This window comes from Leucoraja erinacea, chromosome 7 (genome assembly GCF_028641065.1).
Source record: "Leucoraja erinacea ecotype New England chromosome 7, Leri_hhj_1, whole genome shotgun sequence".
NCBI lineage: Eukaryota > Metazoa > Chordata > Chondrichthyes > Rajiformes > Rajidae > Leucoraja > Leucoraja erinaceus.
The window spans coordinates 70536977-70558772 of record NC_073383.1 but is presented as its reverse complement, the minus strand read 5'-3'; the positions used below and the strand labels follow the sequence as shown (position 1 = coordinate 70558772).

The following is a 21796-nucleotide window of genomic DNA, read 5'->3' as shown; positions in this document are numbered from 1 at the left end:
CCCCCCCTTACCTCACCCCCATCTCAGCACACCCCCTCTCCTCTCTCCCCCCCCCCTCTCCCCCCTCTCCCCCCCCCTCCCCCCCTCCCCCATCCTCCCCCCCTCTCCTCTCCCCCCCCCCCTCTCCTCTCTCCCCCCCCCCCTCTCTCCCCCCCCCCCCCCTCTCTCCCCCTCTCTCTCTTTCTTTCTCTCTCTCTCTCTCTCCTCCCCCTCTTTTTATTCCCCTCCTCCCCTCCATCCCTTCCCCCACCGTCCCACCCCTAAACCCCCCTCCCCTCCACACACCCCATACCCCCTTCCCTCCACCCTCCCTGCTCCCCACCTCTTCCCCTCCCCTCACCCCTCACCCCACCCCCTCTCAGCACACCATCTCACCCTCACCCCTCTCTCTCCCCTATCCCCCCCTCTCTCTCCCCCTCCCCCTCTCCCCCTCTCCCTCTCTCCCCCCCCTCCCCCTCTCTACTCCCCCTCTCCTCTCCCCCCTCTCCTCTCCCCCATCTCTCCTCCCACTCTCTCCCCCCTCCTCCTCCCTCTCTCCTCCCCCCTCCCCCTCTCCCCCCTCTCTCCCCCTCTCTCTCTCTCCCACTCTCTCTCCTCTCCTCTCCACCCCTCTCCTCTCCTCTCTCCCCCTCCTCTCCCCCACTCTCTCCTTCTCTCCCCCCCCTCTCCCCCTCTCTCTCTCTCTCCCCTCTTTTTCTCCCCCCTCCTCCACTCCATCCCCTCCCCCACCGTCCCTCCCCTAAACCCCCCTCCCCTCCACACACCCAAACCCCCTTCCCTCCACCCTCCCTCCTCCTCCCTGCTCCCCACCTCTCCCCCTCCCCTCACCTCACACCCCTCTCAACACACACCCTCTCCCCCCCTCTCTTCCCCCCTCCCCCTATCCCCTCCCTCTCTCCCCTCTCTCTCTTTCTCCCCTCCATCCCCTCCCCCCACCCTCCCTCCCCTAAACCAACCTCCCCTCCACACACCCTACCCTCGTCCCTCCACCCCCTCCCTCCCCCCTACCTCCCCCTCCCTGCTGCCCCCCCTCTGCCCCTCACAGCACCCCCTCTCTCTCCCCCTCACTCTCACCCTCTCTCTCTCCTCCCCTCCCCCCCCTCCTCACCCCCTCCTCCCTCTTCTCCTCCTCCCCCCCCCCTCCTCTCCCCCTTGCCCCCTTCTCTGTGTTTCTGTCTCTCTCTCTGTCTCTGCCCCTTCTCTCTCTGCCCTCACTCTCATCCCCTGCCCCCCCCCCCCCCCCCCCCCTAGGTGTGACTCCAAGTTGGGGGCTAAGCGCCACTAAATACGGGGGTTATGGGGGCAAAAGAGCAAATTAATAATATTAATATTATAACCGGGGGGGGTTAATTAGCGTGAGTGCGGGGGGGGGGGGGGTATAGTTAGTGCGCGTGACGCTGCATGCCGCCTCCCCCCCCACAACCGCACATTGGGGGAACAGACCCAACGGGTCTGCACTTGGTCTAGTTTATCTATACTATACTGCATCTGCCACGCATCTGCCCACTTACTCAACCTGTCCAGTTCACCCACCAACCTCCTAACCTCCTCTTCACAGTTCACACTGCCACCCAGCTTTGTGTCATCCACAAACCTGCTAGTGTTGCTCCTAATTCCCTCTTCCAAATCATTAATATATATGGGAAACAGTTGCGGCCCCAACACAGAGCCTTGCGGCACTCCACTCGCCACTGCCTGCCATTCACTCCTATTACCATTCACTCCTCCTCTTTGCTTCCTGTCTGCCAACCAATTTTCTATCCATGTCAACACCCTAACCCCAATACCATGTGCACTAATTTTAGTCACCAGTCTCCCGTGCGGGACCGTATCAAAGGCTTTCTGAAAGTCTAGATACACTATATCCACTGGCTCCCCTTCATCCATTTTACTTGTCACATCCTCAAAAAATTCCAGAAGATTAGTCAAGCATGATTTCCCTTTCATAAATCCATGTGACTTGGACTCATCATTTTACTGCTATCCAAATGCCCCATTATTACCTCTTTAATAATTGACTCCAGCATCTTTCCCACCACCGAAGTCAGGCTAACTGGTCTGTAATTCCCCATTTTCTCTCTCGCTCCTTTCTTGAAAAGTGGGATAACGTTAGCTATCCTCCAATCCACAGGAACTGATCCTGAATTGATCGAAAATAATCACCAATGCTTCCACTATTTCTAGAGCCACTTCCCTGAGGACCCTGGGATGCAGACCATCAAGCCCAGGGGATTTATCAACCTTCAGTCTCATTAGCCTACCCAATACTATTTCTCGCCTAATGAAAATTTCTTTCAGTTCCTCTACCCCCTTAGATCCTCTGTCCTCCAGTACATCTGGGAGATGTTTTGTGTCTTCCTTAATGAAGTACCTGTTCAACTCTTCTGCCATTTCCTTGTTACCCATAATAATTTCACCCGTGTCTGCCTTCAAGGGACCCACATTTGACTATGCTACTCTTTTTGCCTTAACATATCTAAAGAAGCTTTTAGTGTCCTTCTTTATCTTCCTGGCCAGCTTCCCTTCGTACTTCATCTTTTCAGCCCGTATTGCCCATTTTGTTTCCATTCTGTTGTCCTATGAAAGTTTCCCAATCCTCTGGCTTCCAGCTACTCTTTGCTGTGTTATACATCTTTTCTTTTAGTTTTATTTGATCCCTAACTTCTCTTGTCAGCCACGGTTGCCTCCTACTACCCTTAGAATCTTTCTTCCTTTTTGGAATGAAATGATCCTGCGTCTTCCGGATTATGCCCAGAAATTCCTGCGATTGCTTATACAGACGTAAAGAAGTTTGCAACTTATAAAAAAGGCTGCTAATAGTCTTGACCGCACAGAGATGGCTGCTATAGGATAAACCCCAAAGGGGGGAGTGGGGGAGAGACGTGAGAAGTGGGAGAAGAGGGAGGGGGGGGAGAGGGGGGGGGAGAGGGGGGAGATGGGTAGGGATGGGTAGGGAGGGGGGGGTGAGAGGGGGAGGGGGAGAGAGTGGGGAGAGAGAGGGGGAGCGGGGAGAGAGGGGAGAGAGATGGGGGGGGGGGAGACCTGGGCCGAGACGAGGGGAAGGGGGGGGGGGGGTACCCGGGCTGAGCCGAGGGGGAGAGAGAGAGGGGGGGAGAGAGAGGTGGGGGGGAGAGAGGGTGGGGGGGGGGAAGAGGGGAGGAGGAGAGAGGGGAGGAGGAGAGAGGAGAGATGGGAGGGGAGGGGAGAGACCCGACCCGAGGCGCGAGCGGGCGAGCGAGTGTCGACCAAAGGAGCGCCGGTTGGACCGAAGCAATCTTCTGCTGAGATCTTTGGTGGGCGAGTGGGGGGCAGCAGCTCGCGGAGGGGGGGGAGGGGCAGCAGCAGCTCGCGGAATTGGGGGGGGGGGGGGGCGGCAGCTCGCAGGGAGGGGGAGGGGGGGAAGGTAGCATATATCGACCAAAACTCTCGGGAGCTCTCGGGTACAGGAGCCGAGCCGAGAGCAGGCGGGCGGGCGAACGTCTTCAGTTGACAGGGCGACTTTCAAACAACAGGGGGAGGAGGGAGTGTGGGAGGTGATGTCAGTCGCAGCAGATGGCAAGCAGATCCATTGTCACGTCCTCAGCAAAAAAAAACAATGAATCGTTTTGAATCGAACGTTGGATCGAATTTGTGAACATTTATATTAATAACTCGGGTAAGCCGATTTTTGACTCCAGGGGGTAAATCTTCCCGTTGGCGCGTCGTTCTTCTTCACACAAACAAATAAACACGCACGCACACACACACACACACACACACACACACACACACACACACACACACACACACACACACACATCCACATAAGATCAGAGTTTTATAGTTATAAGGATATATGATATAGATATAGACTAGACCAAGTGGGACCCTTTCCACCAACGCAATATTCCACCACTCACCCATAGCCCCTAACTGCGCAGGCACGGCTCCTTTCCCCTCATTCCCAAGCACTCCCTCCCCCGTTCCTCTTCGCCTTCCCTCTTTTTAAACTTTACAAAATTGACTTTTCACTTTAAAAAATCAAATTCCATTTGCCCTGCCCCTGCCCGTTACAATGTTACAAATGACAGGACTCCCAGTGTCCAGTCATTTATAACATTGTAGGTACACAAAAAAGCTGGAGAAACTCAGCGGGTGCAGCAGCATATATGGAGCGAAGGAAATAGGCAACGTTTCGGGCCGAAACCCTTCTTCAGACTGATCGGGGGTGGGGACAAGAAAGGAAAAAGGAGGAGGAGCCCGAAGGCTGGGGGATGGGAGGAGACAGCAGGGGGACTGAGGAAGGGGAGGAGACAGCAAGGACTAATAAAATTGGGAGAATTCGATGTTCATGCCCCCAGGATGCAGACTCCCCAAACGGAATATGAGGTGCTGTTCCTCCAATTTCCGGTGCTGCTCGCTGTGGCCATGGAGGAGACCCAGGACAGAGAGGTCGGAGACGGAGTGGGAGGGGGAGTTGAAGTGCTGAGCCACCGGGAGGTCAGCTTGGTTATTGCGGACCGAGCGGAGGTGTTCGGCGAAACGATCGCCCAACCTCCGCTTGGTCTCACCGATATAGATCTGCTGACATCTAGAGCAGCGGACGCAATAGATGAGGTTGGAGGAGATGCAGGTAAACCTCTGTCGCACCTGGAACGATTGCTTGGGTCCTTGAACGGAGTCGAGGGGGGAGGTAAAGGGACAAGTGTTGCATCTCTTGCGGTTGCAAGGGAAAGTGCCCGGGGAGGGGGTGGTATGAGAGGGAAGGGAAGAATTGACAAGGGAGTTATGGAGGGAGCGGTCTTTGCGGAAGGCAGATATGGGGGGAGATGGGAAGATGTGGCGAGTGGTGGGGTCACGTTGGAGGTGGCGAAACTGACGGAGGATTACCTTTTGTATGTGACGGCTGGTGGGGTGAAAGGTGAGGACTAGGGGGACTCTGCCCTTGATGCGAGTGGGGGGATGGGGAGAGAGAGGAGTGTTGCGGGGTATGGAAGAGACCCTGGTGAGAGCCTCATTTATGGTGGAGGAGGGGAACCCCCGTTCCCTGAATAATGAGGACATTTCAGATGTAAATGGGCTGGGGCAGGGCAAAATAAATTGATTTTTTAAAGTGAAAAGTTACATTTTTAAAGTTTAAAATGTAAATAACGTAAAGTATAACATCATTCTGAACAAAAATTGATGCACAACACAGGACAATGGTGAGTATGGTGGTCCCAGTGTCGTGTCATTTGTAACATTGGAGTGGGCAAGGGCAGGGTACGTGGAATTGGATTTTTTAAAGTGAAAAGTTACATTTTTAAAGTTTAAAATGTGAATAACTTATAACATATAACATCAATCTGAACAAAACTTGGCTAATACACACCACAGGACAATGGAGATTAAGGTGGACCAAAAATGGTAGCACGATCGTGTGCCGTTTTGGCGTAGTTTCAGGATTACATCACAGACAGACAGACAGACAGACAGACAGAATCACAGACATAATAACAAACAAGATGAGAGTTTTAGTAATATGCTAGACCAAGGTCTGCTCCCCCAACGCAGCCGTTCCCTACCCGTAGCCCCCACGGGAGACGTGGTCCTCCAACTCAAGCAGCTCAGGAATGAGCAGTGCGGCTGGTTTTAAATGGCGTCTTTGAGGCCGTTATGGAGGCGACAAAATGAGTGAGTTGGGGGGGGGGGGGGGGAAGAAGAAGGATTTAATTAAAAATGTGGACATAAACATAACAAAATCTAATGAGGAGTGGATAGTTGGAATGAAAAGTGAAATGTCTACCCAAATGGCTGCTTCTATGGGTGAGAAGCCAGTTTATTTTTGAAATATTGGGGGGGGGGAGGGGGGAGAAGGATTTGATTAAAAACGTGTACTTAAACACGATGAAATGTAATGAGGAGCAAATACTTAGAAAGAAAAGTGAAATCTCTAAAGAAATGGAAAAGATGTCGGCGATTGTGCGTCTGGATTCGGCGTGGCAAGGAATCAAAGGAAGAAATGCAGCCGGCAGCCGTACATGTAAATGGATCCATTCCGATTGGACATCTGCGAGCATCGGCCATTCCGGTTGGACATCTGCGAGTATTGGGCATTGTGACATCACACGATGGAAACAAATCAAAAGGCAGAAAGGCAGCCGGACGGCAGCCGGTCGGATGGCACGAGAGTTTTATATAATAAATAGATAGATAGACTAGACCAAGTGAGACCCGTTGGGCCCCATTCCCCCAACACAATATTCCACCACTCATCCGTTCCCCCTACGCAACCCATTACCCTAACGCAATATTCCCCCATATTCCTGCCTTTTCCTTTTTTCCCTTTCCTTCTTTTGGCCAAAATCCGCAACTTGTTTTTACTTTTCTGCCCCAGCCCTCAAGGAATCTCATGGAAAATTGCCCACAACGCCATTTATTTTTTTTTACCCCTAACGCAATATTCCACCACCAATTTAACATGATTTTTTTTGGACTAATTCGACTTGCAAATTAACTTTTTTGGAATCCTGCACCAGCACTTCCAAGTCCTATAGCCCCCAACTGCGCAAACATGGCTTATTTCCCCTCATACCCCAGCTGTAATCTCTGCATGGTGAAACCAAAATGTAAAAAAATCTGAAAATTTGTACTTTAACCACATGTGATTTTTTTTTCTATTACAAATCTCAAATCGTGGAGTGCAGAGGCAAATAAATAAATGATGGGTCTTTGGCCCAAACATTATGGAGGGCACTGAATTTACCTTCTTTAGGACCGATTCGACTTGCAAATTAACTTTTTTGGAGTCCTGCAACAGCACTCGCAAGTCCCTATGCACCTCCGATTTCTGGATTCTCTCTCCATTTAAATAATACTCTACAACCTTTTCTTATTACCAAAATGTATGACTCCGCACATTGCTACACTGAATTTTATCTGCTAATTCTCTGCCCACTCTCTTAACCTGTCCAAGTCCATCTGCAGAGTCCTTGCTTACTCTGCCTGCCCCTCCACCTATCCTAGTACCATCTGCAAAATTGGCCACAAAGCCTTTAATCCCCTTACCCAAATTATTAATATACAACATGAAGAGAAGCGGCCCCAGCATCAAGGGTACCAGTTAGGAATAAGAATCGCCTGCCAGTCATTCAATCTCAATTGGTGTGATCGCAAACGGCGAAGAAGGCTACTTAAAGGCACAGCATAGAGTCAGAGAGCATGGATAAAGGCCGTTCTGCCCAACACGTCCATGCCAACCAAGATTCCCATCTACCTTGTCCCATTTGCCTGTGCTTGTCCCATATCCCTCTACACCTTTATTAGATCACTCCTCAATTTTGTACATTCTAAGGAATAAACTCCCAGCCTGCCTTACCTCTCCTTATAATACAGTCTCTTGAGTTCTGGCAACATTTGTGTAACACATTTCTGCTCTTTCAAGCTCAATGACCTCTTCCCTATAACAGAGTGAATACAATGCTCTGAGTGTGGACTCTAACCAATGTCATGTATAACTGCAACATAATGTTTCAATTTCTATATACAATATCCGCAACAACGCTCACCAACTCCTACAGATGCACCCTAGAAAGCATTTTATCGATATGGTTTAGGAACAGCCCCTTCCAAATCCGCAAGATATTGCAGAGAGTTGTGGACGCAGGCCAGACCACCACACAAAGTAACCTCCCTTTTAATGACTCTTTAATCCACACTTCACGCTGCCTCAATAAGGCCACCAGCATTATAAAGGACAAGATTCACCCTGGACACTATCTTCTACCGTCAGGCAAGAGGTACAGAAGTGTGAAAACACATACCTCCAGATTCAGGACAGTTTCTTCCATGCTGTTATCTTCCCAGCTGTTGATGTTTCACTGAAAATGCACATTTACCTACAAGTGAAAGATAACAATTAATAGTCCCTATCACATGCTCCAGCTGTTAAAGCATTTACAATACATTCAGGACATTTGCAATATAAACAGTTAATGTTTAATAGTTTGTGACAATTTAAATTCAGATCTTGTATAAAAGCTAACGGTAATCTGCCTGTTCATATGATGCTTAATCTGCTCCCAGCAAGACCCCTAGTAAGTCTGGAGAAATTTACGGCAAATTAAAAATTTTAATTATAAGATTAATTCATGTACTTTATCCTTTTGCAGGAATCCAATCATGAATTTCCACAATAAGTTGTTGATGTTCTCAGTGTTGATACTATCTGCTCAAAGCATCACCAGCTATGCAGATCCAGAAAGCCTGACCTACAAAGCCCTCCAAGTTAAAGTGGCTAATGCGAATATGGTGCCGAAAGACAAAGTAAACACGATCATAAATGGGAGGGATCTGATTTTGAACAAAGGTGAGCAGTTTCAATGGCATTTCACTGAAGATGTTGATGTGAATATAATGTACATTCGCTCCTAACTTTAATTTTAAAATGCTACATCGGCCAACATGTCCCAGCTACACTAGTCCCACCTGCCCGCATTTGTTCCATTTCCATCCAAACCTGTCCTATCCATGTTCTTGTCTAACTGTTTGTTTAATGTTGGGATAGTCCCTGCCTCATATACGTCCTCTGGCAGCTTGTTCCATACACCAACCGCCCTTCCTGTGAAAAAGTTACCCCTCAAATTCCTAATAAATCGTTTTCCCTTTACCTTAACCCTTAGACCCTCTGGTCCTTGACTCACCTACTCTGGGCAAGACTCTGCGCATCTACCCGATCTGTTCCTCTCATAATCTTATACACCTCTTTAAGATCATTCCTCATCCTCCGGTGCTCCAAGGTATAGAGACCCAGCCTACTCAACCTCTCCCTATAGCTCAGACCTTCAAGTCCTGGCAACATCCTTGTAAATCTTCTCTGTACCCTTTCCAGCATGACAACATCTCTCCTGTAACATGGTGCCCAGAACTGAACACAATACTCTAAATGTGGCCTCGCCAACGTCTTATACAACTGCAACGACCTCCCAACTTCCATACTCAATATTTTGACTGATGAAGGACAGTGCCAAAAGCATTTTTGACCACCCTACCTACCTGCGACCACCTTCAAGGAACCATGCTTCTGTGTTGTGAAAAGATGTCTGATGTCTGATCCATAATAGTTGGCAATGGAGAGATAGGATCGGTAGGGTGACTCTGGGAACCAGCATATTCTCAATGGGCTTAATGTTGAAACATTAAAATCAAAAATAAATCTGACCTCTGCATAGAAATCCAGGGTTTACTAACATCTTACATTCTATGAAGAATTCACCAGTAATGGTTTGCAAATTATTTGGAGGTAATGTCATTGAAAATAATGCTTTCACATCTTCAAAGTGCTCCAAAGTGCTTCAGAAAATGTCACAGTTGTCATGACCTTTTGTTTGGAAGTGAACTAAATCTTTTGTGCATAAAAAGATAAGTAACTAGTACTATTGCTTGAAGGATGACAATTGGAATAGCACCAGGAGATTCTAGGTATACATTTTTAGCTGGATATCAGCTCCCTCCCTGCACCCTGGCACAGTGGCTCATAGGTAGAGCTGCCTTACAGCACCAGAGATCCTGACCACGAGTCCCGTTTGTATGGAGTTTGTATGTTCTACCCATGACTGCGTCGGGTGCTCAGTTTTCTCCCACACTCCAAAGACCTATAGGTTTGTACATTAATTGGTTTTGGTAAAAAAATTAAATTGTCTCCAGTGTGTAGGATCGTGCTAGTGTAAGGGGTGATCGGTGGTCGGCGAGGACTCGTGGGCCAAAGGGCCTGTTCTGCGCTGTACCCCTCTAAAGTTCAAAATAACATTTCATCAAAACAATTAACTCTGACAATAAAGCATTCATCTCACGTATTAACTAATCTGGATTTTGATTGATTGATTCGAACTCTCTTAACTCTGGGTGGTGGGTGTATGGAACAAGCTGCCAGAGGTGGTAGTTGAGGCTGGGACTATACCATCATTTAAAAAAGTTAGGCAGGTGCATGGATAGCATAAGCTTGGAGGAATATGGACCAAGCGCAGGCAAGTGGGACCAGTGTAGCTGGAATATTGTTGGTAAGTTTGGCCGAAGGGCCTGTTTCCACACTGTATCACTCTATGATTATGATTCAATGATGCATGACTATGAATGCAGAAATATACATTAATTTATACGGTAAAATTAATTAAATGCTCTATGTCGCAGCAAATTACGCAAAAGACTGCAATGACTTCGTACAACAAGGTTACAATACGAAGGTACACAAAAAAGCTGGAGAAACTCAGCGGGTGCAGCAGCATCTATGGAGCGAAGGAAATAGGCAACGTTTCGGGCCGAAACCCTTCTTCAGACAACTTAAACAAGGTTACAATACGAGTGGCCTCTACGTCATCCGGCCAAAAACATTACTCGAAACACCCCTAATTGTGGTGTACTGTGAAATGGAATATGACTGTGGTGGATGGACATTGCTGGAACAGAACTCCAGACAAAGCAAGGAGATATGGAACGAAACCTGGACCTCATACGAGTACGGGTTTGGGTATATTGTGGGTAACCATTACCTTGGCAATAAGTACATGCATTACATAACCAGCCAAATGTGGTATAAAGCAAGAGTAGTTTTGGATCAGGTGAACGAGGCAAATAAAATCATTCGTAGATACGCAGAGTATGACATGTTCCGGATCGGTTCAGAGCTTTTTGGCTACAAACTAGATCTTGGTGGCACTGAACTTAGACTTGTTGATTAATGTGTGCGCACGTGCGTTACCTACAATAACAAAAAGATGGGTACACATTGATATGACTGCACAAAGATCGCTTCTAATTGAATGGACCTCACAAAGGAGGCTGCTCATTGACTTAACCGTACAAAGATGGCTGTGAAATTGCTTATCGTTGCAAAAATGGCCGATAGTTGACTTTATCTTATAAAGAAGGCTGCCAATAGACTTGACCGTACAAAGATCAGGAGGACAGTGAAACTAGCCGGAGAACTTGGGTGCGGGAAGGACGGAGAGAGAGGGAAAGCAAGGGTTCAGAAGGTCATAAGTGATAGGAATAGAATTAGGTCAAGACTGTGAAGGCCAAGTCAATGGATATTTTTAAGGCAAAGATAGTTAGATTCTTGACTAGTACGGGTGTCAGAGGCGCACGACCTCTACACCGTGGTGTGGCCACAACCACAGGGCTGTCCAAGTCCATGTGCGCAGGCTTGAGGCGGCTGGAGACAAACTCCTCCCGGCCACCCACGTCCAACGTGAACGTGACTCCCGGCCGCAGCACCCTGTACGGCCCCTCATAAACCCGCTGCAACAGTGAACGGTGAGCGTCCCTATGAAGAAAAACATAAGCATTACGGTGTAATGACACGGCACATGCACCGGGTCCAACCCATACCCGGAGGTTGGGACAGAGACTAACGCGCGCACCCGCTCACGAAAGTCAGCTAGCACCGCCAAAGCCGAAACCTCCGGACCACGGGTGGCGGGTAGGAAATCCCCTGGTACCCACAAAACAGAGCCATAGACGAGCTGAGCCGAGGAGACGTCCAGGCCCTCCTTAGGCGCAGTTCTGATGCCCAGGAGGATCCAGGGCACCGGGTCAACCTAATTGGGGCCGGTGAGCCGGGCCTTCAACGCCGACTTAAGGTGTCTGTGGAACCGCTCGACTAACCCATTCGCCTCCGGGTGATAAGCGGTCGTCTGGTGTAGGCGGGCGACATATAGCTACGCTAAGCCGGACCACAGAGATGAGGTAAACTGAGGTCCACAGTCTGTGGTGATGTCAGACGGCACCCCGAAACAAGCTATCCAATTGAACACGATAGCCCGAGCGCAAGCCTCCGCGGAGGTATCTGATAACGGGATAACCTCCAGCCACCTAGTGAACCTGTCCACTGTAGTAAGCAGGTGCGTGGCACCGTGCGAACATGGTAAGGGACCGACATGGTCTACATGAATGTGCAGGAACCGGCCATCAGGCACAGCGAAGTCCTACACGGGAGACCGTACATGTCACTGAACCTTGCAGGTTTGGCACGGGATGCAATCACGGGCCTAGGCAGCCACCTGCTTCCTCTGCCCATGCCAAACAAATTTGGACGCTACCAGGGCGGACATGGCACGAATGGACGGGTGGGCCAAACTGTGGGCAGTGTCAAAAACAAGCCGCCTCCGACTGACTGGGATAACCGGGCGGGCCCTACCTGCCAGCTCAGTGTAGTCGACTCCCAGGTCTAGAGCCAAAACCGATGGGATGGCCAGTCGAGACAACGCGTCGGCCACGACGTGAAGCTTCCCTGCTACATGCTGAATGTCAGTCGTGAACTCGGAAATGTAGGCGAGGTGCCGCTGCTGCCTAGCGGACCACGGATCAGCAATCTTGCCCAACGCACTGTGTGGTCCGTGAAAACAGTGAAAGCTCGGGCCTCGAGGAAGTAACGGAAATGCCTGATCGCTAGGTAGAGCGTGAGTAGTTCCCTGTCGAATGCACTGTAACTTCAATCCTGAGGCCGAAGCTGCTGGCTGAAAAACTGCGGCTGCCAGCGGTCACTGACCCGCTGCTCCAGGACTGCCCCCATCGCGACATCCGAAGCATCGACCGTGAGCGCAGTAGGAGCGGACGCCCTCGGGTGCACCAGCATGATGGCATTAGCCAGCGCAGCTTTAGCACCTTCAAACGCGGTGTCGGCCTTGTCCGACCATACCAAATCCCGCGGCTTACCCGTGAGGCACTGGAATAGTGGAACGCATGACAGTGGCGGCTGACGGCACAAACCGGTGGTAAACATTTACCATCCCGATAAACTCCTGTAGACACTTGTCAGTGAGCAGCCTAGGGAACTGGTGAATGGCGTCGATTTTCTCGGGCAGTGGCTCAGCTCCATGAGTGGTTGCCCGATGCCCTAAAAAGGAGATGGCACTTCGCAGGGTTAATCACCAAACCATGCTCACGTAATCGCTCGAACAAAAGGCGAAGGTGACTGACGTGTTCTGCCTGCGAACTGCTGTCCACCAGGATATCGTCTAAATAAATGAAGACGAAAGGCAAACCCCGCTCGACATGATCCATAAGCCGCTGGAATGCCTGAGCGGCGTTCTTTAGGCCGAATGGCATTCGTAGCCATTCGAACAGGCCGAACGGTGGCTGTCATGGGGATGTCGTCGGGGTTGATTGGGATGTGGTTATAACCCCGAACCAGATCGACCTTCGACTAGGCCGCGTCCTCAAAGTGCGCTGAAAAATCCTGAATATGGGGCACTAGGTACCAGTCCGCTGTGGTTACCACGTTAAGCCGCCTGTAATCACCACAATGCCTCCAACCCCCGGACACTTTGGGAACCATATGGAGCGGGAAAGCCCAAGGGCTATTGGACCGCCGCACAATACCCATGTCCTCCATCAATTGGAATTCATTGCGGGCAATGCGAAGCTTGTCCGGCGGGAGGCGGCACGCGCGAGCATGCATCCTTCGGTAGGGATATAGTGCACCACACGTGATGTGGCGCAGCCCCGTCGAAACGGGGTGTGAGTAGCTCAGGGAATTCAGATAGCAGAGCGGCGAAAGGCTCCTGGACCTCTGCGATGTCGTCGGGTTGCTGTTTGGGAGAAGTGAAAACACGCACAAGAAATCCGCCTTCATGATTGGCTGGGCGACGTTAGCAACGATAAACTTCCACCTGTACGGGTGGGAGTCAAAAGTTAGGTTAAGGGTCCGCGTACCGTATGTTCGAATCACATTCCCGTTAACAGCTGAGAGGATGGGTCCTACCTTACCAACGCGGGTATCGCGGGCGGTCGGGAGAAAGATTTTGATGCTGGCCCCGGAGTCCACCAGGAAACGGCGGCCAGAGTGAAGGTCACGGACGTAGAGGCGTTCGTTCGGGCCGATTACGGTCGGTTCTACGGGAAACGTGCAAGGGCTTTGGCGGCGTCGAGCCTCTGCACCGAAACGTAGATGGTAGTCTACTATATGGCTCAGAATGCTGCGGCGGATCCTCAGAGGCGGCCAGTGACAGACCTTCCTCGCGCTGCCTCCTCAGCTGCACTCTAGCTGTGATGGCTGGGCGGGTGAAGGCACAAACGTCCCACCGCCCCGTGGTCCAGAGTTCATCGGCCCTCTGAGCGAGCTGTTGGGGGTCGCTGAAATCGGCCTCAGCGAGCATTAAATGGACGTCAACCGGCAGCTGCTCCAAGAACGCCTGCTCGAAGGGTAAGCACGGTCGATGTTCGTCCATCAGGGCCAGGATCTTGGCCATTAAGGTGGAAGGCCTCCGATCGCATACCCCGTCCATATGGAGGATCTTCGCCGCTCGGTCTCGGCGCCTGAGCCCGAAGGTACGGCAGCAACAGCGAGGCTGACTCCTGCGGCAGGGTTCCTACCACGTGGAAATATCTGGTCACGCGGCAATGACGTGGTGCAGGTGGAACTGCGCCTCCACGTGCGCGAACCAAACCTGTGGTTGATCGGGCCAATAGGAGGGCAGTCGAAGGCCAGTGAAGTCATGCTGAGCAGCGGCTGCCTTGGCGGGAAAGTATTCTTCCTGCATGTCCACGAGTTTAACGACGGTTAGACTCGTCGGGGTCACCAATTTGGTGGATTAGAAACGACAATTGGTTGTTTGAACAAAATTTACTCTCAATTACAGTTCTCTGATAACACGGGCTCTAATACACAACTGACCACAACGGTGCTCCTCAATCGACTGCCGGGCTGAGCCCAGAAATCGTGCGAAAACCCGACCCCTCCCAGAGTCACGTGCGCTCGGCTTCCGAACGCAGGGTTCGATGCTGGCGCGCACCAGCAAGTGCCACTACAGGTAGGCCATTTAGGACTGAGATGAGGAAAAACGTTTTCAACTAGAGTCGTGAATCTGTGGAATTCTCTGCCACTGAAGGCAGTGGAGGCCAATTCAAGAGAGTTAGATATAGCTCTTAGGGCTAACGGAATCCAGGGATATGGGGAAAAATCAGGGTCTAGTACTAATTCATATAGAATGGCAGTGCTGGCTCGAAGGGCTGAATGGCCTCCTGCACCTATTTTTCATGTTTTTATAATTGAATTGTGGAATAGACCTGATGGGACAAATGGTCCTATTACTTATGACCTTATGCTGCCTGGCCTGCTGAGTTACTCCTGCATTTGTGTGCATGTCCAGTTTAAATCAGCATCTGCAATTTCTTGCTACACATGTTGGCTGCTAATTATCCTTTACCTGACAAAGGTGGCTGCTGCTCGATTTGACCTGACAAATATGGCCGCCGGCGCTACCTGACCTTACAAAGATGGCCGCCGAGCGCCCTGGCCCTTCAATATTGGCCCCGGGCGCTACCTCACCTTACAAAGATGGCCGCCGGCGCTACCTGACCTTACAAAGATGGCCGCCGAGCTGGCCGCTGCGCTACCTGACCTTACAAAGATGGCCGCCGAGCGACCTGGCCCTTCAATATTGGCCCCGGGCGCTACCTCACCTTACAAAGATGGCCGTCGAGCTGGCTGCTGCGCTACCTGACCTTACAAAGATGGCCGCTCTGACCGGGTTCTTCACTGCACCTTCCACTCTCCTGAGCAAATAGACGGCAACGCTCCGCTAACCACGGGGTCGAACTACAGCCGTACTTTGTGCTACTGCGGCAGAGAGGTGGCGTGAAGTCACCATATTTTGCGACGTGTCCCTCTCCCGCAGCGTTTTGCTGAAAACGTGGAGCCGGAGGTAAAGGCGGTCGGTGGAGAGGAGGGGGAGAGAGAGGGAGGGGGGTAGGAGGCTGCGGCTCGGGCCCGAGTGGCCGCTCGCCTGTCCCTGAAGGTGGAGGGAGTGAAGGAAGACACACTCCAGGAGACCAGAGATCTCTCCCCAATAGCCTGGCAGCGCTCACAGCCCTAAATTACCCCTCCCCACAAAAACTCCCCACTGTCCCTCCCCTCCCCAGAGACCCCACCTCGACTCACCGACGTTAATTACCCTCCCCAGAGATACCCTCCCCGAAGTAGCTACCAGGATCCCTCTCCAGAGACCTCATCCCCCCCCCGCCCCCCCCCCCCCCCCTCCCCCCCCCCCCCCCCCCCCCCCGCCCCCCCCCCCCCCCAAGTGACCTGCCAGAGACCAACAGTCCTCAATGTCTCTCCCACCCCCCCCTCCAGACTCCACCAAAGATTACCATGTTTCTCCTCATCTCACTAGCCCCTCATTGACCCTGCAATATTCCATCCCCCCCCCCCCCAATACCCTGCCCCAAAGACCCCAACAGAACAGCCCCCCCCCCCCCCTCTCCCCAGGAGATGTCAAGGTCTCAGACTGCTCAAAGACCCCCTCCACCTCCCCAGACCCCTCCAAAGACTACCAGGATCACCCTTCCCCTCACTGGCCCTCCAGAACTTCCCACCCTCCTCTGGCAAAACACTCCTCAAAGACTGCTCCAGGACACCGCATTGCCCCCACCCGATGTGACGGCCTTGACCTCCCTCCTCAAATGTAACCCCTCAATAACCACATTCAAAAGTACCCTGCCAGTTGCCCATTGACCCCAGAAGATCCCACCATGACATGGTGTGATGTAATGGTGCAGCAGGTGGACCTGCTGCCTCACAGTACCCGAGACCCAAGTTCAATCTCCTTGCCTTAAGTGCTGTTTTTTGTGGAATTTGCATGTTCTCCCTGTGAACACGTGGGTTACCTCTATCTAGGTGCTCTGGTTCGCTCCCAAATCTCAGATGTGTTGGTTTACTGGCCTCTGTAAATTGCCCCTAGTTTGTAGGGTGTGGATGTGAAAGTAGGTTAGCATAGTCTAGGGCGGCACAGTGGCGCAGCTGTAGAACTGCTGCCTTACAGCGCTTGCAGCGCCAGAGACCCCGGTTCGATCCCGACTACAGGGTGGTGCTGTTTGTACGTTCTCCCATGACCTGCGTGGGTTTTCTCTGAGATCCTCCCACACTCCAAAGACATACAGATTTGTAGTTTAATTGGTGTGTGTGTAAATTGTCCCTAGTGTGTGTAGAATAGTGTTAATGTGCGGGGATCGCTAGTCGGCGTGGACTCGGTGGGCCGAAAGGCCTGTTTCCACGTGGTATCTCTAAACTAAACTCGTGTGATTGTTGCTTGGCTTGGTCTCGGTGTGCCGAACAGCCTGTTTCCACTGAAGGACTGTATCTCTATGTAAAGTAACCATGATATCCAGCTTTGCTTCTCACTTGCCTTTGAGTTCACTTACCTCTCTGCATAGCAGAAATATTTAGTGTTTAATTTTTTTGATCAAATATATTTGGGGGGTTTTTCTCTGCAACTGAATATGTGTTTTGATTCCTAGACCAGATCCATTTTGATGATGACAAATCAGATTTTTAAGAAACTTACTCTATTTGGCAGCAAACATAGAGTCAAGTTATTAGCTGTTTCCTGTGGAGGATTATTTGCCACCAATGCTTTCTGTCATGTCTTTCCCCAACGGACGTATGGAAAGTTGTATCAAGCTTGGTCCAAGGGAGATCCGGCTGAACTTCCAGAGAGGTTGCAAACCACTTTCCAAGAGGTGCTTCAAGATGCCGGAGTGGATTCAACGCAGAATTATACAGCGTTTGCTGCCTTCAGCTTTCAACCCGTGAGTGCGGGTGTTCCCTGGTTGCCCAGTGGAGCTCTCATTGGCATCCCAGTTAATTTCAACAGCACAGGGGCGGAAGGGCAAGGAATAACCAACCGAATTGTCATGATTAATGGCAGGAACGTCAAGTGGGATAGTGAGGTGGGGAAATCTCTGAGAGAATCCCTCACCTTTTCTTCCGATGCGCAGAGGTTTGCCATTGCAAGAGAGGTGATGTATTTGCAAAGCAGTGGCCCCGTCCTTCAGTCGGCGCTCGCACCAGCTTGCTTAGCAGGCACGTACGTGATAGGCGTGGCCTCGAAGCAAGCCCTCGGCCTTTACTCGGGACCCTTTTTATTACGTGGAGTATTTAACCTGGCTGCGGCAGCAGTGGGCTTTGTGGGTTATTTTCTTTTTTCTGATGCACTCAGTCACTGGCTCGACTACCGATCAGACCACCGGACAGCAACAATATCAAAGAATTATGCAAAGGGAGGCATTGAATTTTATGATAAAGTTCTTGCACGAAATCGAACTTTCCGTTTGCTCCTTGGCAAACAAGGGATGGAAATGTATGCAACAAATGGCAACCTTTTCCCTAAGCATTGGTTCCGACTAAAACATGCTCCTTACACCTCCAGGAAGGAGATGATTGAAAACACCCTGAATGACTGTTGGAAGTAAAACTGATTTGACAATATTTATTTGCTCATCTCCATGTATCATGTAAACTTCGTCGATTTTACTTGACTCTCATCCAGATTTTGTGTTTGAACTGAACCGCGTTGTCATCTGATTACTCAACCTTTGTGGGAACCATTTTCGACTTCCATTATTGCAAAAACACAGTTGTGAGTTTAAAATCTGTAAAACAGAGCTAAAGTGAAATATGCCACAGTCAGTCACAATGTAAAAAATCAATGATATCCTTAACTTGCTTTTCAACTGCTAGTGTTTCTAAAACTACTGTTTGCCTTGTGCCATGCAAGACTGAACTCTTGATAATTGACAAAAATCCAAAAGCACATATTGAATGTCATGAAATCTAAATGCAAAATATACACACTTATAGACATTACTTATTGGATATCCTGAAGTTTTATTTGTCAGATTATGGTGGAGGGAGGGGGAAATATTCAATTTCACTTCTACTTTTTGATTATTTGCAAATAGCCATGACAATCATATTGTGGAAATTATGTAACCTTTCAGAATATGTAAAGTTGATAAATTAGTATGGTTTTTCATGCTATGTTGATGACAGAATAATATGTTGGAGGAGAAAATTGAGAGTTAAAGGCAAGGTAATGGAGAAATAGAAAGGAGGTGAGGAAGAATTTTCAAGTCAAGTCAATTTTATTTCTATAGCTCATTTAAAAACAACTCTCGTTGATCAAAGTGCTTTACATCAGTGCAGGTAAACATAGAAATATAGAAAATTGGTGCAGGAGTAGGCCATTCGGCCCTTCGAACCTGCACCACCATTATATGCTGATCATCCAACTCAGTATCCTGTACCTGCCTTCTCTCCATACCCCCTGATCCCTTTAGCCACAAGGGCCACATCTAACTCCCTCTTAAATATAGCCAATGAACTGGCCTCAACTACCTTATGTGGCAGAGAATTCCAGAGATTCACCACTCTGTGAAAAATGTTTTTCTCATCTCGATCCTAAAAGATCTCCCCGTTATCCTTAAACCGTGACCCTTTGTTCTGGACTTTGTGCTGGTACTCTGACTCTGGTACTCAGACTCTGGACTGGTACTAACTATGCTACATACAATGGTACATAGATCTAACAATACATACATAAATACATACATACATCGCTCCCTCAGAGGACCAACTATAGTCAGAGGGGAGTTAATCTGTGCCACTCATTGCCACAGAGGGTGATGTGGCCAAGTCCGTGGATATTTGTAAGGCAGAGATTTGACAAATTCTTGATTAGAACGTGTTCTTTGGGGCAAAGGCAGGAAAATGGGATTAGGAGGCAGAGATCAGCCATGATTGAATGGCAGAGTAGACTTGATGGGCTATATGGCCTAATTCTACTCCTATAACGTGAACTATCCATGTACCTGTCCCAATGTCTTTTAAATGTTATAGTATCTGCCTCAACTTCCTTCTCTGGTTGCCCCTCGGGTTCATAATAAATCTTGCCCATCTCACCATTACTGATGAAGGTCTAAATGCGAAAAGGCTTCTTGACCACCTTATCTACCTGTGAAGCTACTTTCAGTGAACTATGTACCTGCACCCCTATTCCCCAGGGCCATACCATTCACTATGAAGGTCCTGCCCCAGGTATGACTTCCCATCTTGACTTTGACATCCTGAGAATGTAAGAAAGGAGGAACGATATAAACCTTCATACCTGCTGTGCCGTTCAGTAAGATTGTGTCAAATTGTTTCCCTTGGTGTACACTTCCTGTCCTTCTCATGATTCCCCATATCTCACGCTTCCCTAAGGATACCAAACAAATAGTGATTTCTTCCATGCTTACATGTCAGCCTTGCACAGCATCTTGGGTGCAGAATCGGCAGGTTTATCAAACCTGAATTCCATTACATAAATTCTTCCCAAGCTAAATGCTCGTTTGAAGATTCAACCTGTCTGGATTTGCAACAATCACACTGAACTTTTTTTTCCCTCCTCTCTCGTTTAATCATACTATTTATTATGATTACATATTCTGTTGTGCTGCTGCGAATAAGAATGTCTTTGTTCTATCTGGGACATACGACAATAAAACACTCTTGTTGGAGGAATAAAGGGTAATATGTCAGAGTACAGGAGGGAGATTAACAAATTGGTTAAGTGGTGCTGGAACAACGATCTTGCTCTCAAATTTAGTAAGATCAAGGGACTGTTTATTGACTTTAGGAAAGGAAGGCTGAGGGACAATGCACCTATCTTCATTGCCTGGACAGCAGCGGAGAGAAACAACAGCTTCAAGTTCTGGGAGTGCACATCTCTGGTGATTTATCCTGGGCCCAGCACACTGATGCAATCACAAAGCTCAGACAACACAAAACTGCTTCTTCAAAGGTTTGAGGAGATTCAGCATGTTACCGAATGCTCTTATCAAACTTCCAAAAGTGGAGAATACGCAAACTGATTGCATTGCAGCCTGGTTCAAGAATGATGGAGGCTGCAGTAAGTGGTGTACGTTGCCCAACCCATCATGGGAACAGACTTCCTCGCCATCTAAGGGATCTATAGGAAGCGTTGCCTCAAGAAAGCAGTTAGCATCATCAAAGACCCACACCAGCATGGTCATGCTCTCTTCTCACTGCTACCATAAGAGCCTGAGAATCACAACCTCCAGGTTCAAGAACAACTTCCTCCTGTCTACCATCAGGTTCTTCAATCACTATGCACAACCCTTCCTCAGCACTGAACCACTGTGGACTTTGTACCATGTTTGTTCTCTGCCCTTTGTTTTTGCACACTCCTATGCATGATCTGGTTTACTTGAATAACTGTTAATTTATTTTGTATTTATTGCTGTGTCCACTATGCCTGGGAAATTGCAACAAGCAATAATTTAATTATTCTGGTTCCTATCCATTGCGTACGGCAAATAACACCCTTGACCCTTGATTTACTCAGAATAGTTTATTGTATATTTTGTATTCTGTTTAATGTGTCTGTAAGGCCGTAGCAATTAAGAATTTTCTATCTTGGGCCTCTGCGCATGAATGAAGCCACACGCAAACTGGAGGAACAGCACCTCGTATTCTGCTTGAGTAGCTTGCAATCTAACAGTATGACCATTGAATTCTCCAATTTGAGGTAACTAACCTACCAACAACATTTTTTTTTCTCCCTCCTCTCTTCCCTGCACCCCATCTGGATATGCACGCACATGCCCTCCGTCTCCAGTCTAATTCCGCCTTCATATTCCTTTTTCTGGCATCACAATTCTCACCTCTTCTATCCTTATCTCACCCTTTTTGTCTTTCTATGTCTAGCCTTTGCCCAACTGTCTGCCTATCAACCCCCCCCCCCCCCACCTATCACTTGCCAAACTCCAGCTTTCTCTCTGCCCCCAAACCACACACCACGGGGTCAGATGATATGCCAGCTATCCATGTTCTCCAGAGATGCTGCCTGACCTACTGAGTCACTCAAAAACTTTGGTTGTTTTTCCTTGAAGAATACCATCATCCTGATTCCTAGCATATGATAAATATATGCTCTTCAAGTGACCTGTTATTAGTTTGTTGATTCCAACTCCATCTAGCATTTATTCTTCCACTGATATCAAT

The 21796-nt window shown here is 49.3% G+C and overlaps 1 protein-coding gene and 1 long non-coding RNA gene across 4 annotated transcripts in view; one reads left to right on the top strand and one right to left on the bottom strand.

Moving 5' to 3' along the window:
* LOC129699104 (uncharacterized) overlaps window positions 1-15686 on the bottom strand; it is a 49116-nt gene extending 33430 nt beyond the window's left edge. The window contains exons 1-2 of one of the 3 annotated variants that reach the window (XR_008723784.1): window positions 15603-15686; window positions 7782-7856 (exon numbers count right to left, since the gene is read on the bottom strand). This is a non-coding gene — a long non-coding RNA (uncharacterized LOC129699104). Of the gene's footprint in view, window positions 1-7781; window positions 7857-15161; window positions 15354-15459; window positions 15578-15602 lie in introns of those variants that run through there. The other 2 variants (XR_008723782.1, XR_008723783.1) reach the window with 2 other exon arrangements.
* LOC129699102 (transmembrane protein 177-like) lies at window positions 15524-18598 on the top strand. The gene is made up of 2 exons (XM_055638759.1): window positions 15524-15659; window positions 17251-18598. Exon 2 carries the CDS (start codon window positions 17266-17268, stop codon window positions 18202-18204), a length of 939 nt encoding a protein of 312 aa, XP_055494734.1. The 5' UTR covers window positions 15524-15659; window positions 17251-17265; the 3' UTR covers window positions 18205-18598.
* Window positions 18599-21796: the final 3198 nt, after the last annotated feature.